Source organism: Patiria miniata, unplaced genomic scaffold, assembly GCF_015706575.1.
Source record: "Patiria miniata isolate m_02_andy unplaced genomic scaffold, ASM1570657v1 HiC_scaffold_24, whole genome shotgun sequence".
NCBI classification, from domain to species: Eukaryota; Metazoa; Echinodermata; class Asteroidea; order Valvatida; family Asterinidae; genus Patiria; species Patiria miniata.
The window spans coordinates 15,803,958-15,819,634 of NW_024037063.1; the positions used below are offsets into that span (position 1 = coordinate 15,803,958).

Here is a 15,677-nt window from a genome sequence, read left to right on the forward strand (position 1 = left end):
AAATATTCAACAAAGTCCTTTGGAACCCTGTCTTTAAAAAAAAAGTGGATTTTCTGAATCATATTGTTCGCCTGCAGGGTTGTTTATAAAAAATATTGTGTACTACTGTTGTTGACAGTTGTGTCATTTTCTTTGTTATTCTAAACCTGATTGCCAAAACTGGGACAAAGCCACTATCAACCCTCGTCCAGCCAAGCTCAGTGAGCGGATCCGGATCGATGGGTAAGGCAATTCACTAGTCTGGTTCCCCGACCTGACAATTTCCCCCGACGTCTACACGTCTAAATTGTAGGTCAGGCAGCCACCGTGGCTAAACAAAACCATGACGACATTGACGGCCCTTTTTCAAAGCTCGACTTCGTTTCCGAATTCGCTTTATCACATAAAGCTTTTAATGTTCCGATATTTTTTTAATAATAAATCACTTGCTTCATATATCATACAATTATGATATACAGTTTAATACTTCTGTAAAAAAACATTGACTAATTTTAACCTGGAATCTTCAAGTTGGACACCCAAACAGCACTGTTAGCACGCGGAGCCGAGTTGAGACCACGCCGCGTTTTGGAAAATGCCGGTAACGGTCGTCAAATTCAAACTAGTGCATGACGCAGCAAAAAGTTCGCCCCTCGTATACGATCCGAGTGCAAAATCGTCGTTGAATTTCAATATAGGTCTGATTTATAATACCTGAAATGCTTCCGTGTGTCTTGCAAGAGGGTGGCTAAAAAAGAGCGCACCTATTTTTCCCTTCAATTTCCGGTATGATGAGCACAAGATAATTTAAAAAAAAAAGACATTTTCATTTAATTTTGCTTGAATTCTTTATGTTGAAATTATTTTCGGTTTTCATATTTTAATGTTGGATGTGAAGAACATCTTTATATACTGCCCGCGCTACTTTTACGCTTCCCTCTACGAAATCTATTTTCAGCCTGGTAAAAGTCATACAACAAATTATTCATGTTTGAATGCGTCATCTCAAGCCAAAGTTCAGCGATTATTGCTGATTGACTTGACAGATTTGAGAGGCAAAAACAACCCAGAACAAGTAGGTCTTCACTCAGCAGACTGCTCGGTAAATTCATGCAATCGTGTTATTTTAAAATATTTTTTTCCAGAAAGTTATTTTATTCGTGCTGTTATATATTGTGCACATGCCAAGTTATATTTTTTTAAAGGGACACTAGGTCCTGGAACAGCCCAATTGGGCTACAAAACGCGCTTTGAACGAGATGGTGTTAATCAGAAATAACATTTAAAAGTAGGATATAAACATCCACACAACTATTCTTTCAAAACTGGGCGTTTTGTGTTATTCCTGTATTAAGCGGGCGAGAACGAATTTCGGGGTCTGCGACCCCATAAATTCGAGCTGTTTGGGTGCTAGTTGCGATTTCATTCTTCAAGTGTTCGCCTTTTGCGGACGTTAAAGAAACCAATTTTTTTTGCATTGGCGATTGGTCACCGAAACAAGTGTTTTTTTTCCCGTCTTTTCTCGGGAACGGTAAGACATTAGGTTGGTTTCCTTTCAACCAGATGTTTGAAATAGGCTAAGTAAACAATCCAAAACATAAAATTTTCAGGGATCTCAGGAGCTAGTGCCCCTTTAACTACATCCATTTTGAGTTATGTTAAACGTTGCAGTGTATCACTTTCAACTATTTCAGTATCAATCTTCTCGTCTTTGTGAAATGGGAAACTCTTTAAGTTAAATTAAAATTTTATTGATTTATTATGCAATAACAGTTTTAATTTTATCCACTCAAAAATTCTTTTCATTTCTAAGGGCAAAGGTATTAATGAAAAGGTCTGCTATATGAAAGGGCCCTTTTATAATTGCTACCTCTTTCTATGTGATGTATGGCTGCAAGATTTATATCGAAATGAAGCAAATCCCCATCTTTCTGATCCCTTCCACTGAGCTGTTTTCTTTTGGAATATTTCTGAGCTAAACATGTAATGAGTCCTATTAATGTTCAAGATTTATTTGCCCGAACACGATAGCCCCAAAAAACCAAGGATGCAGCGATTCAGAGATAATGTACGGTACACTATATCCAGCTGTCCGCGTTTCCGAATGGTCCGCGTATCCTATGGCTGAACACATGCCATAGAGTTATCTACAGGGTGAGTGAAAACATTAAAAGCGGAACCCAAACACCCAAAAATATATTTCATATTTAAAAAAAAAATGGTTGCGCCAAAAATAATAATGACTGGAAGGCCAATTTCATTACCTACTTTGAGATGAAACAATTAGTGAAACTGCTCAATCCATTCAAAGAATATCACCATTTAAACGCAAGGACCCTGAAACCTGTCTCGTCAAAAAAAACACCACAATTTATTGTGTGTTTTGACTGTTCGGAACAACAAAGAAAATCACACAGAATACTTGTTTCAACAACTGTCAACAACTGTGGTACACAATATCTTTATTAACAACCCTAGTTAGGCGAACAATATGATTTATAAAACCTTCTTTTTTTAAATGACGGGCCTTCAGAAGGACTTTGTTTAATTTTTAACGTTTCAACTGAGAATTTATCGCTGGTAATGTTCAAAGACATTGTGACGACGATTCTTGAAATCACGTTTTTTGGACGAGACAGGTTTTAGGGTCATTGAGTTTAATATGGTGACCAATTTCAGTACTTTTTTCATCTAAAAGTAGCTTATGAAATTGGCTTTTTCCAGTCATTGTTAGTTTTGGTGCTAGCTATTCTTTTATAATTTTGAGGGTTTGGGGTCACTTTTTTTTGACTCACCATTTTCTTGTATCACGAATTAGTCTGGGTAGAATGAAGGTTAATCCTAAGGACAAAGGACGTTTGTTGCCTTCGTAGGTTAAAAAAATAAGCGCGAGTGCACAATAAGCTATGCAATGACCGCCTTTCATGAAAGTCTTGCATGAAATGATTGTGCGTACACAAGCCCGGGCCGCGCCGCCGTCCTACGCGAAAATCTCGCGCTGAAAATTGACCAAAATAAGCCCCTATAAAAGTTTCCCATACAAATAGCGCGCTATTTACCACGTGACCATAACATTACTGCACATTATCTTGCCTCCATTTACAAAATGTTCATAAACAACTTACAAACCGTTACAAACTTCTTTTTTGTGTGAGGTATTTTATTTCTTTTCTTTTCTTTCTGTTTGTTTGTTTTTTTTTCTTCAAATTAAAATTTGGTATGAGCATCGATCAAACAAAGCCCGTTTTGGTGCGTGTAATGACGACGGCGTGGCATTTGGTCAATTTTCGGAGACAGACGTAGACAGACCCAGCCGACCGACCACATGTAGAAGCTCCTGTCACAACTTAAAAAAAAAATGCCATCACCATTTAGTGAGAAGTAGGCCTACAACAGTGGATTTGGTTTACCTTCACAATACATGCAATAACGCTTGTTAAACTGGTTTGCAGTCAGTCATTTACGGTCCAAAGGTTGTCTTAAAATAGCTCTAAGCCAACAGGGATTATAGATTATTTGCATATCTATAGTATCAATCCGTATAACAATTTATGACCGCCACACGTATAATAACAAAGGCAACGAAAGCGATAAGAATCTTAAAATAGAACCTGAACTTTGAAAACCAGTAGAGCATGAACTGACATAGTAGAATGAACGTGTAGCGCAGTTGTGCATGCCGAACCTCTTTCGAGTTCAATTTGTAATTCGTTTTGTCATAGACAGTTCGTGAACTTATACTTCAAAAGCAATCGTCGTTTGCGAATGGACATGTATGTAGAAGGAAGGAGGAAGTAGGTCTACATCGTATTGTCGGGGTTTCACGCCGTCTGTATCGGTTGACGTTGAGTTTTACTTTCGGACACATTACTGGTATAGGAGTCATTGTGCGTGTATTCTTCTAATCAACACAACCCAATGGAGTATCGCGACCTCGTCAGTCAGGACTAGGTAAGAGTTCCATCCCAGTAGGCTATTTGTCAAACCATACAGATCGTCATTTTGTATAGCGAACTGACTTTGGATAATATACTTGCATAACACGATGATAATGTCATTGATATGGAATTTGCGTCGAGGTGGTTTAAGTTCAATATTCAATATAAATACAGGCCTAGTCATGATGCATCTATCTTATGAATAGCTGGTGCGGTACCCGCTGCTAAATCGTATTCGAACCAGCCAGTCGACCCAGCAAGCTCGGTGGTCGAGCGGTAATACTAGCCAAGCAGGAGGTCGTGGGTTCGAGTCCCACACGAGTGATTATTTTCCTCGAAATCACTCTGGACAACACCAAGTATACAGTGTTTACAAGACGAAATTGTGTTCGCCTTATTTTGACCTTATAGCTGTAGGTCAGACGAAAAGGTCGCAATGGACATTTTTTAATGTTTGACCAAAGCCATTTTTTGACAGTGCTACTTTAATTGAGCTTATTTAAAATTTGACCTTATTTTGACCTTGGCACACCAATGACCTTTAACCCCAGTTTGGTCATGTGACATGTTGGGGCTGATACTTTTGACGACAGTTTGGTTGAAATCGGTCAAAATATGTAGGAGCAGTAGACAATGTCAACGTTTGTTACTCAGAGTAAATAACGGACTAACTAACAATTGTACGGACTAACGGATGAGAGACATGATGCTTATTTTGTTGAGCTGCACTACCCGCAGGTAAAAAGGTGGGGAAGGGCACCACCCAACATTGAATATATGAAGTCAACTATAAAGTGCTTCATTCTATAAAGTGTTTTTTGCGCTTTAGGTTGTTTTGGGGTGGGACGGTACAACGCACCCTGGTAAACTGTCATCTGCTTCACTCGCACAATTAGTTTTATCGCTGTAACCAGATCAATAATCACCGTGGCGAACGTAACGTCATGGCAAAATTCTGCTAGATACACTTCAAAAATCTGATAAGATTTTAACAAAAAACTGCTAAATTTAATCACCTATAATTACACGATATACATTATAAACACGTATAGGGCCTATGCTCACATAAAGATGTTATAAAATCTTTTAAGCCCCCAAAATCATAAAATTCCTTATTTTTTGTTCAAATGTCTAGCCTGGTTTCCAATGTCTACAGTACTCGTACACAGGGAACCTCAAGACCAAGACTGCACCCGATTTCATCAAACTCTTCGTCACTTACAATGCATCGCAGTGCTGCGACGCATCGTATCCCTACGATGCGTCGCAGCTGCGTCGCGTCCTGCGATCCATTTTACAAAACACGTCGTAAGTGCGACGCATCGTATGTGTATTTATAGCACAACTCGGTGACTGTTTTATGTATTTAGTCAGCGTACAGTAAATAGTCGTCTGATATTCAACAAAGAGTCGCTGGATCTCAGCTCGAAATTTGTTAAAACGTAAAACAAAATAGCGGCCGTGCGACGCAATTTTGAAGGAAAACAAGCTCTCAGTGGACTGTAAAGCTACTTTGAAATTTCAACTGCAATATTCCAGTCTAATTCATAATTATTCAATGAATTTTCTATTTACAACTTTACACACATTGCCTCGGTATTATAATCTCGTTTATGTAATGTTTATGGCATTAAACTGGCTAAGAAAGGGACTCATCTTATTTTGCGATGACCACTAGACACGTCGTAACTTGCGACGTGTTTTAAGCCGTTGTCAAGGAACTTACGACGCGTTCAACACATTGCAACTTTCGTGAAATGGATGATACGACGCGTCGCGAGTTGCGACGTGTTACACGTCGTAACTCGAGTTGCGACGCGTCGCAGCGCTTCGTGAAATCGGGTGCAGTATTGAAGTTTCGGCATCGATAACGGCGATTTTTTTCCCTGATATGAAGTTGAGAATTTCTTTTTCCGTTGTAATATAACATTTCAATCACGCCGCTGAGCATATTTTCTGAGAAACAACGTTCAAACGGCCTTTTTTGGTGCATGAATTCACTGCTCTGCTATAGCGTCTAAGTACGTAATCGGATTAGCTTTCCTTAATAAAGGCAGACGCTTTGCCTTAGCAACTATATGACTGTTATACACTCAACCAAAAAAGAAAGTCCTCCCTTAATACTTTTTGGTCTAACTCAAAAACTACTGGGCACATCTTGCTCAAATAACGACTGATCAGTGCGGAAAATTCCTTAGCAATCCAGCCATACTCTTTGTTTGACTGCAAACTGTGATGTGTGTGCAAAATGATGCAATTTATGACAAGTGGCTCCGAACAAAATGGTGCACTTTCGTACACTTGCAAGGTGAGTGTGAACCGCAACACGCACGTATACAAAAGTTCAACTTTTTTCGGTATCATTTGTCATAAATTGCATAAATTCGTACACATTATTACCAATTTGGGCCAAATAAAGAGTATGGCTGGATTGCTAAGGAATTTCTGCACTGATCAGTTGTAATTTGAGCAAGATGTGCCCAGTAGTTTTTGAATAAGAAAAAGAAAGTATTGGAAGGGGAGACTTATGGTTGAGTGTATCACACAAATTCCCTGGAACGATGATTTAATGTTGTCAACGAACATCGTTACGCTCAATTCTCAATTTCAGTTTTAAAAAACGCCAATAGATTGCATTAAGGTGCAGTATTATTCAGATTTGCACCGTTCTGATTCAACCTGCTGACTTCGTTTTGAAGGCCGATAAAGTAGGTAGTTCTGCGTTTTCTTCAACTTTTTCTGAGACTGGATCGGTTGAAAGATACTGACAATGTTGGAGTAAGTTCATTTAGGCCGATGCAATAAGGTATCAAACGCGGACACCGACCGTATCATAGATACGTCATTTCGACTACATTTATATCAGGCTATTGAACCAGTGTTTCCCTCTTTATTTGCAGGCCTTGTGATACCTGGATTGTTTCAAATAAGCATGATGACGAGAATGAAGATGGAGCTTTTTTATCAGAAGCTGTTGTTCACAACTCCTGTACCTCGCCGTATTGTCATCGGACTGCTTTAATGACCTACATCGGAAATGTCGCCAGCACGAGATAACTGAACTATCATTGATACGGTGGTTGCATTAAAACCACAATTTGTTTTTTTTGCAAAACAATACAGTTTGTTGGATATAGCATGGCGGAATCAGAAATGGTTACACTAAAAGAACGAAGTAAACAGATTGACAGATACCTCAAGGATGAGAGGAAAAAATACAATGATTACGTGAAAAACACCATGAAACTACTGCTGGTTGGTAAGTGGACTTATAACTCACCTATAACTAGCTTGACATTTACTTCCGGGTCAACCAGAAGGTCAAAGTTAGGTAAATTTAAAATACAGACAGAAGCCTCAAAATCGAAACGAACCGAATTTCTTCCAAACAATTTACGGGATTATGATAAAACCTGGTATGAACTTGAACCCCCGTCCGAAGATGTTAAAAAATCTGACGTCATCATGACGTCTTTGCGTGAGGTTGTAAATGATGCCTCGGGCAACAATTCTTATTCCCGGGCACAAAACCGCTTGACCTTCACTTCCGTTACCGGAAGTGAAATAAAAATTGAGTATAACTCAAAAGCGGAAGCTCTTTAATATTATAGCCAATTAAATTATGGAAGTGTTTAGACCGGCATAAAGGACACAAACAAAACCAGCATTTTGACGTCATCATTTGAAAGGGCGCCCTCTAGCGGTACATCAAATAGGTTTTACCTTTTTTTAATTTAAAAAGCATCCGCCCAAATTTTAACGAAATCGCCCCTTGTTATTTTTTATCAACTACATATAAGCTTGCAAGGTTTCAAAATTATGACGTCATCAGACCGGAAGTTACTGTAGGGAGAAATTTCAAAATGAAGGGGCATACTGTTTCCGCCTTGTCCTTCCGTGGTTGGTAGGTGGGTGGGTGGGTGTGTCCGGACAAATCTTGTCAGCGCAATAACTTGAGAAAAACTTAACATATGAACTTCAAATTTGGTTTGTGGATTGTTCTTGGCAATCCTAAGAAGTCTATTGCCTTGGGGCCGAAAGGTCAAGGGTCAAGGTCACAGCGGCTAAAACAAACGAAATTTTGTCAGAGCGATAACTTGAGAAATACTTTACATGTAAACTTCAAATTTGGTTTGTGGATTGTTCTTGGCAATCCTAAGAAGCCTATTGTATTTGGGGCCGAAATGTCGAGGGTCAAGGTCACAGTGTCTAAAACAATAGAAATCTTGTATTTACTCTGAGATCATAGGGATTAATTCATATAAAACCTACAGAAAACACTAATGATGTCAATGAACATTCCATTTGAGCCAAGTACATGTACATGTAATTTGATGTTAAAAGAGTGGTGTTATGGGAACAGTCACGGTTGCGGGGCATTTGTGTTTGTCAACACACCTGACTTGTTTTTAATTCTATCATTTGATCCCTGTCATGACTCAAATAATGATATCCGTTACAATGTTGACCTTCGGATATTTAATGCTGTGACGTCATCAAACCGGAGGTTAGGTGTTATTAGTACTTACAATTATAATTGTAACTTCATAATGAGCATGTGTCCTCTCCGAACTAAATCAGCATTCACTTTCCCTTTTTGGACTGATGACGTTATCAAACCAGAAATAACTTGTACGTGTACACTGAAAAATTCCCTGGGTTAATTTTACCCAAGAAAGGGTGAAAACTGCAACTTACCGAAATCGGGTTGTAATATGACCAATGGTCTGGATTAGAATTTCTGCTCAATTCAACCAAAACTTATGGTCATTCAAGACCAAAATTAATTGATTGAATTTAGCACAAATTCTAACCCAAACAAGTGGTTATCGAACAACCCAATTTTGGGTAGTTGCAGTTTTCACCCTTTCTTGGATAAAATCAACACAGGCACTTTTTCAGCGTACATAAAGTATACTGAAATGTGATACACTTTTGTGTCAAACAAAATCATTGGTTGTACTGGAAAGGCTAAATTTTCGTGATCCTTTGTTCCGACATTAAATTATTCATAACTTAACTGGGCTGTGTCTAATGAAATAGTTGCCGGCCCGACCACTCTGCGTTTGTAACTTAACAAACGCCTTATACCTCTAGTTATTATTATTTTTTTCTCTCTGGTAATGATTCCTCACAAGTGCCCTAGGCACTGTAGCTCGCAAGCCTGCTGAAGAGACCTGTAGAGAGAAGACAATGAGAAGAAATTACAGTCTTGGAGGTGGGAGGAAAAGCCCAGAGGAATATTCTGAGGAGAACCCACGGAATCAGTTAGGGACTGAAAACCCAATCCACATATTAGCCCAGGCAGGATTCGAACCCGGGTCACGCTACGCCAACTTGACTCCCTGTATGTTGTCCAGATTACACGCAACGCGTGTCCATATCATTTTGTGCATGTACGGACTCGGATTTCCGGTATGGCTGGATCTTTCTTATTTATCTTATTTATTTATTTAACGAGACCAACAGCAGTTAACCACCTCTTGCAGGTATCATATTAACATTATAGTAATTTATAAAATATTATACAATTCTAAAATCCTTACAATTCTTAAAATTCATCAAAACTAAAACGTAAATACATAGGCCTAGATGTAAATGCCGTTGTCGGAAATGTAATACATGAACAGACATATCCAAAAACTCAACAAACAAACAAAAAGCAAACAAAACAAAAACAAAAACAAGCTGAGTCACACACAAAACAAAACACATTTAACCCCTCCCCCCCCAAAAAAAAAAGACAACCACGCGCATGCTGGGCAACCCGACATACCAACGACAACTCGATAAACCAACCGACAGGAAAAATACCCGAACAAAATAAACATAAAATTGGAGGATACAAACAGTCAAACACCAATGGAATAAAAACAGGGGACAAAAGCAAAAGAATAATCTAAAATCAATCAGTTGCAAGTTACAAAACATCTGTAACTATCCGACGAACGCAATGAACAGTTTACCATGAGGCCCCCCCCCTCCCCACAGACAAGCAACCCAAGAGACGGACAGATAGGCTTTGCCCTCCCGACAAACAAACCACAGCTCGAAAGACAAACAGACAAGAAGGTGATTGAGGTTAAAATGGTTCAACAATAATGGTATAATACTATGGGATAAAAGCACGACTAATCAATTAAAACCAATGAAAGTTAAAAGACATTTTGTCAATATCTGCACGAAAGCAATTTACGGTAGGAGCACCAAACACATCGCACTTCCCATGGAGTCGATTGTAGACAGACGAAATTCTTGAAACAAAGCCCTCTGGACGTCAGTCGTAATGCAATAAAGACGTCGTCCAACCTGGGCTACCACACACCCTGTTTAAAGGTAGAGTCCATCATTTGCAGCCATCCGAAAAGTAACTGGCGTAATTATTGTTGAAAAACTAACTTGGTTGAAAGATAGTAAGGGGACTAAACTCCCTGTGAAATTATTCTTTCTGGGAAGCTGTCATTTTGAAGTAATCAACGAAAGAAGGCATTTCCAACGGTGATTCTTAAGAAGCACCGTAGAAAAATTTAAATTAGTAGTTCGTTTTGTTATTCAGCGAAGCGCGCACAAGTATTCGAACGACGCACACGCGCGCGCGGTTGTTATAATTCGTCGGATCAGTGCGCGACGTCGCGTATAGTTGCAATTCAAAACAATTCAAAACATGATTCAGCAACTTTTGATTTGAAATTGAGATCTTAGAATGCTGTTTTTCTCGAAATATACAGCTGAAGCTGAGCTGAAACTGCATCAGGTTAGTTGTTTAGCACCCTTCTTTAGATCTTGAGTACTTTTGTTGCTTCAAACGAACAAAATGCACAAATTACAAATGATGGACTATACCTTTAAAGCTATAGTCCATCATTTGCAGCCATCCGAAAAGTAACTGGCGTAATTATTGTTGAAAAACAAACTTAGTTGAAAGATAGTAAGGGAACTAAACTCCCTGTGAAATTATTCTTTCTGGGAAGCTGTCATTTTGAAGTAATCAACGAAAGAAGGCATTTCCAACGGTGATTCTTAAGAAGCACCGTAGGAAAATTTAAATTAGTAGTTCGTTTTGTTATTCAGCGCAGCGCGCGCAAGTGTTGGAACGACGCACACGCGCGCGCGGTTGTTATAATTCGTCGGATCAGTGCGCGACGTCGCGTATAGCTTCAATTCAAAACATGATTCAGTAACTTTTGATTTGAAATTGAGATCTTAGAATGCTGTTTTTCTCGGAATGTACAGCTGAAGCTTAGCTGAAACTTTATCAGGTTAGTTGCTTAGTATCCTTTATTAGATTTTGAACTCTTTTGTTGCTTCAAACAAACAAAATGCACAAATTACAAATGATGGACTATAGCTTTAAGCTCACGCACACGATGTTTGCCTGTCCGTTGTAGAACACCATACAAGTTGGTATGGGGTATCGATCGGCATTGATTTCACGAAGCGCTGCGACGCGTCGCAACTCGAGTTACGACGTGTAACACGTTGCAACTCCCGACTAGTAGAGTCATTTTCCTGGAATCCGTGACCATGTTGCGGATACCTTTTTTTCTCAATGGATTTGACAAATAGGACCAATTTGAAGAAAAAATAGCTCTTATACACCTCCCAAAAGTGACGGTGTGGAAGGTAATTCTGTCCCCTGGTAAAAGTGTCCGGGGGGACAGAATTACCTAGGTAAAAGTGTCCTCCCTGGCCCGTTAATTCTGTCCCCCTCCAGGTAATTCTGTCCCCCTCCAGGTAATTCTGTCCCCCTCCAGGTAATTCTGTCCCCCAGGTTTTTTGTCCCCCTCTTTTTGAAACCCGGAAGGTTATTGTTTTGATGAATTCACTCTACAAGGTATACATTTTGGACTTTTAGTCTGCCCTTCATGAATATAAAAAATATTTAAAGGGAATATACATCATTTGCTTTTGCTGTAATTTTCAGAAATGGATGGAATTGGGGGGGTTGGAAATATAAAGCAAATATAGTTACACTGACTTTTTGGAGGTTTTGGGTTCGAAAATGCTATAAAAACCAAGAAAAACGATCATTTTCCTGTAGTCTGGTCCCCTGACTCCATATAAGAAGAAACAGAGCAGTTTACATACATTGGGGAATTGTAAGGTCAGGGAACCAGTCTAGCTGGCTCGTACCCGTTCATAGGTTTGTAATCGATTGCAAACAAGTGCAATGGTCAATTGGGGCCAGTATTTGAAAAAAAGCCAGTTGTTTCCAACGCTGATCGGCCGATCAGCGTTGGAAATTGATACAAAAATACCACTTTTCTTGAAAATGACAGTATACCAGGTGCCATAATTTTACAGGATGCTTTAGACTGTCATTTACCAACATCCTATTAAGGTATTTCGCAAAAACTTGGTAGTTTTATTTTCGATGTTTGCAAATGTTGTATATTCCCTTTAATTTAGTCTATTAGATGATACGTGAACACAATGTTTCGATTCGGAGTACGGTGAAGTCTATCGCGATTCTACCGCGATAGTTCAACACAGCGGCGATGCATGGCGATGGCCCTCGTCTCATTGATAGTATGATACAACGTCTCCTTGGATTGGTCTGTGTTCCCATCATAGCGCGTAACGAAATTTCCTATTGGACGAATTTCCATTGTAGAGGGAGACGCATATGTACACATGTTATAATCACTGCCTCAAATCTTGCAGCTGTACTGGCGCGTTCGACACGCTGCTGCTCTCAGTACATACTGCATGGGGACACATTTACCAGGGGGACACTTTCACCGTCGGGCAGGGGGACATTTTTACCGGGAGGGGGACAAATTTACCCAGGTAAAAGTGTCCCCCCGGACACATTTACCGGGTCACGAGCCGGTAAATGTGTCCGGGGGGACACATTTACCAGGGGGGACAGAATTACCTGTCACACAAACTTTTTTTATAGACCTTTCTGCGCTTGGTTGGCAAACTGCGTTTTTGCCAACCACGGCCTGCAAAACTATGGAAGGTCCAACACTGCAGAAATGAAGAGGAGTTATTACAGATCACCAAAATATTATTTGATACTTGAAAATACAACATTTTCAACAAAGCTACAAAATAATTCCCACATATGCCTTTTTACCATGTGTTGATGGCGTTATGAGGACTTGTTTGGAAAAATATGTTGCCAACCACGGCTTCAATTTATGCGCTTACGGCAGCCCATACAAAATGGCACCAATGTTTACAAACAAAAGAAAGGCCTATCTTCCATAGACCCCAATGGTAAATGCTCCCACTTCAAAAATTCGGGAAAAATACTCACAACTCTCCAAGGTGTTCGAGACACACATCAAATTAAAGCTTATTTCATCATCTTTCATTTTCTTTTCAATTTTCGGGGGGTCAACTGATGACTTTTAGGAGAAATTTCCATCTGAAGATGATCACCCCTGAAAATAGTCCTGAAGCCCATCGCCATTTTGAAAAAACGATGCCTACATTCCATTGCAAAATAGAGCGCTTTTAGGGTCCAAATTACATCCAAATTACAAAGAACTGCAAGCGCCCAGTCCTGTGCACGGCTTCCACCCATATTTTTTTACAAACCCTCAAGTTCATGACCCACAGCATGCTCAAATACTAAAGATTTTGAGGGCATGCAAATCGTGATTTGGCCGGCATATAGGCAATTTCGGACCGATTTACTGGTCTGCACCCATAGCACTTTTTTTTCAAAATGGCCGCCGACGCCATATTGAAAAACATAAAAAGTGATATATCTCTGGAACCAGAAGAGCAAAACAGACATTTAAGATGTTATTTTCAATTAATTCTGGCATTACAATCCATGAGAATGGTTCTTTTGACTTTTCAGGGACTACCATGACTGCTATTTCACCTGCTATATTTCAAAATGGCCGCCGACGCCATATTGAAATACATAAAAAGTGATATCTGGGGAACCAGATCAGCCATATTGATAAATGAGGTGTCGATTCCCACTATTTCTGGCATGACAAATCTGCTAAAATTGTATTCATTACGTTTCGGGACCATTGTGACCTCAAAATTCAATATGGTGACTGGTAGCCATCTTGAAAAACGCCAAAGTGTTATCTCTGGAACCAGAGGAGCAAAACAGACATTTAAGATGTTATTTTCAATTAATTCTGGCATTACAATCCATGAGAATGGTTCTTTTGACTTTTCAGGGACTACCATGATCTTCAATTTGAAGATGAATGCTGTCCGCCATCTTTAAAAATGTCAATCTGCAATATTATCTCTTGCTCCAGAAGCTCTTGGTATGTAACTGAGGAGCCATCCCCTTTAAATCCGCCACCCCTAACTTATTTGAGTGGTTATTTGGAGTTTTATCTTGACACCTATTTCTTTCGGTTATAACCTATAACAAGTTGTTTTAAATATATTTGTTTTACTGGCTTAAATATATTTTTTCTCCATTGCATGGTTTGTTAGTTGCACATTTTGCCTGACATTATAGTTGCCGTTTGAAAAGTAACAATTCGTTACTGTTCACTTTCTTTCTTTTTTTTATGATTATCTAATCAGCTGATTCATCTGTTTATTTATATTGTTTTGTTTGTTTACGATTTACTTCAATATTGATGCTTAGCTTTGATTTTTGACTAGTTCTTTGATTCTTATGGCATTTTCTAGCCCTCATGTTCTCCATTTGTGTTTGTCCGATTGTTAGTTTGTTTCTGTAACTGTTGAGTTGACATTTCGGTTTTGTTTTGTCAAGGCATGTCCATATAAGCATTTTATCGTTTCACAAGTCGTTTGATTCGTTTTCACCGAATCTGTGACTGTTTTTCATAATTCTTATATAGGTTTGACATTATGTTAATTAAATGAATCACAAAGTTCTACATTACCAAGACTTTAAAATGCTATTTAATTTCAATTCAATCAACAATTATTTCCATAATGCCACCACTTTTATAATAGAACAAAACAATGCCATTTAATAAATAATATTATTAATGAGATCAAACATTTAGCTTTATTATGTAATAAAAACATAGGCAATTATACAGGCATCTTCCGAAGTCGGGGTTAATATGGAGATGCCTTGACAAAACAAAACCGAAATGTCCACTCAACTCAACAGTTACAGAAACAGACTAACAATTGGACAAAAACAATTGGAGAACTTAGGATGAATGGAAATGTGAGGGTTAGAGAAAATAGAAAATGCGTTAAATGTAGAATCAAAGAACTAGTCAACAATCAAATCTAAGCATCAATATTGTAAAATCGTAAACAAACCAAAAATATAAATTAAAAAAAATGAATCAGCTGATTAAATAATAATGAAAAAAAAAAAAAAACACAAGAAAGTGAACAGTAACGAATTGTAAACCAGAAGAATGATAAGCAACAGATTAATTATAGTCGCACCCGAAATACACAATAAAAATAATCAAATGACAACTATAATGTCAGGCAAAATGTGCAACTAACAAACCATGCAATGGAGAACAAATTTATTTAAGCCAGTAAAACAAATGAATTTAAAACAACTTGTTATTATAACAGAAAGAAATAGGTATCACCCTAATTTAATATATTTACTCGTTGTATACTACATTGTTGTATTATTATTTATTTAATCTATACAATTACCTTCTTTTTATTTGAAAACTTAGTTTGACTTATTTGTGGAAAGTACGGAAATAAATGTTGCCTTTGAATTAAATTGAATTGAACCAAGATAAAACTCCAAATAACACTCAAATAAGTTAGGTGTGGCGGATTTAAAGGGGATGGCTCCTCAGTTACATACAAAGAGTC

At 38.4% G+C, this 15,677-nt stretch overlaps 1 protein-coding gene across 3 annotated transcripts in view; it reads left to right on the plus strand.

The window, feature by feature from the left end:
- The first annotated feature begins 3,590 nt into the window (after positions 1-3,590).
- Positions 3,591-15,677, plus strand: part of LOC119732171 (guanine nucleotide-binding protein G(s) subunit alpha-like) — a 62,754-nt gene continuing 50,667 nt past the window's right edge. The window contains exons 1-2 of one of the 3 annotated variants that reach the window (XM_038205586.1): positions 3,591-3,930; positions 6,818-7,176. In XM_038205586.1, the coding sequence (XP_038061514.1) occupies positions 7,056-7,176 (121 nt within the window). In that variant the 5' untranslated portion in view covers positions 3,591-3,930; positions 6,818-7,055. The remainder of the gene's footprint in view (positions 3,931-6,817; positions 7,177-15,677) is intronic. The other 2 variants (XM_038205587.1, XM_038205585.1) reach the window with 2 other exon arrangements.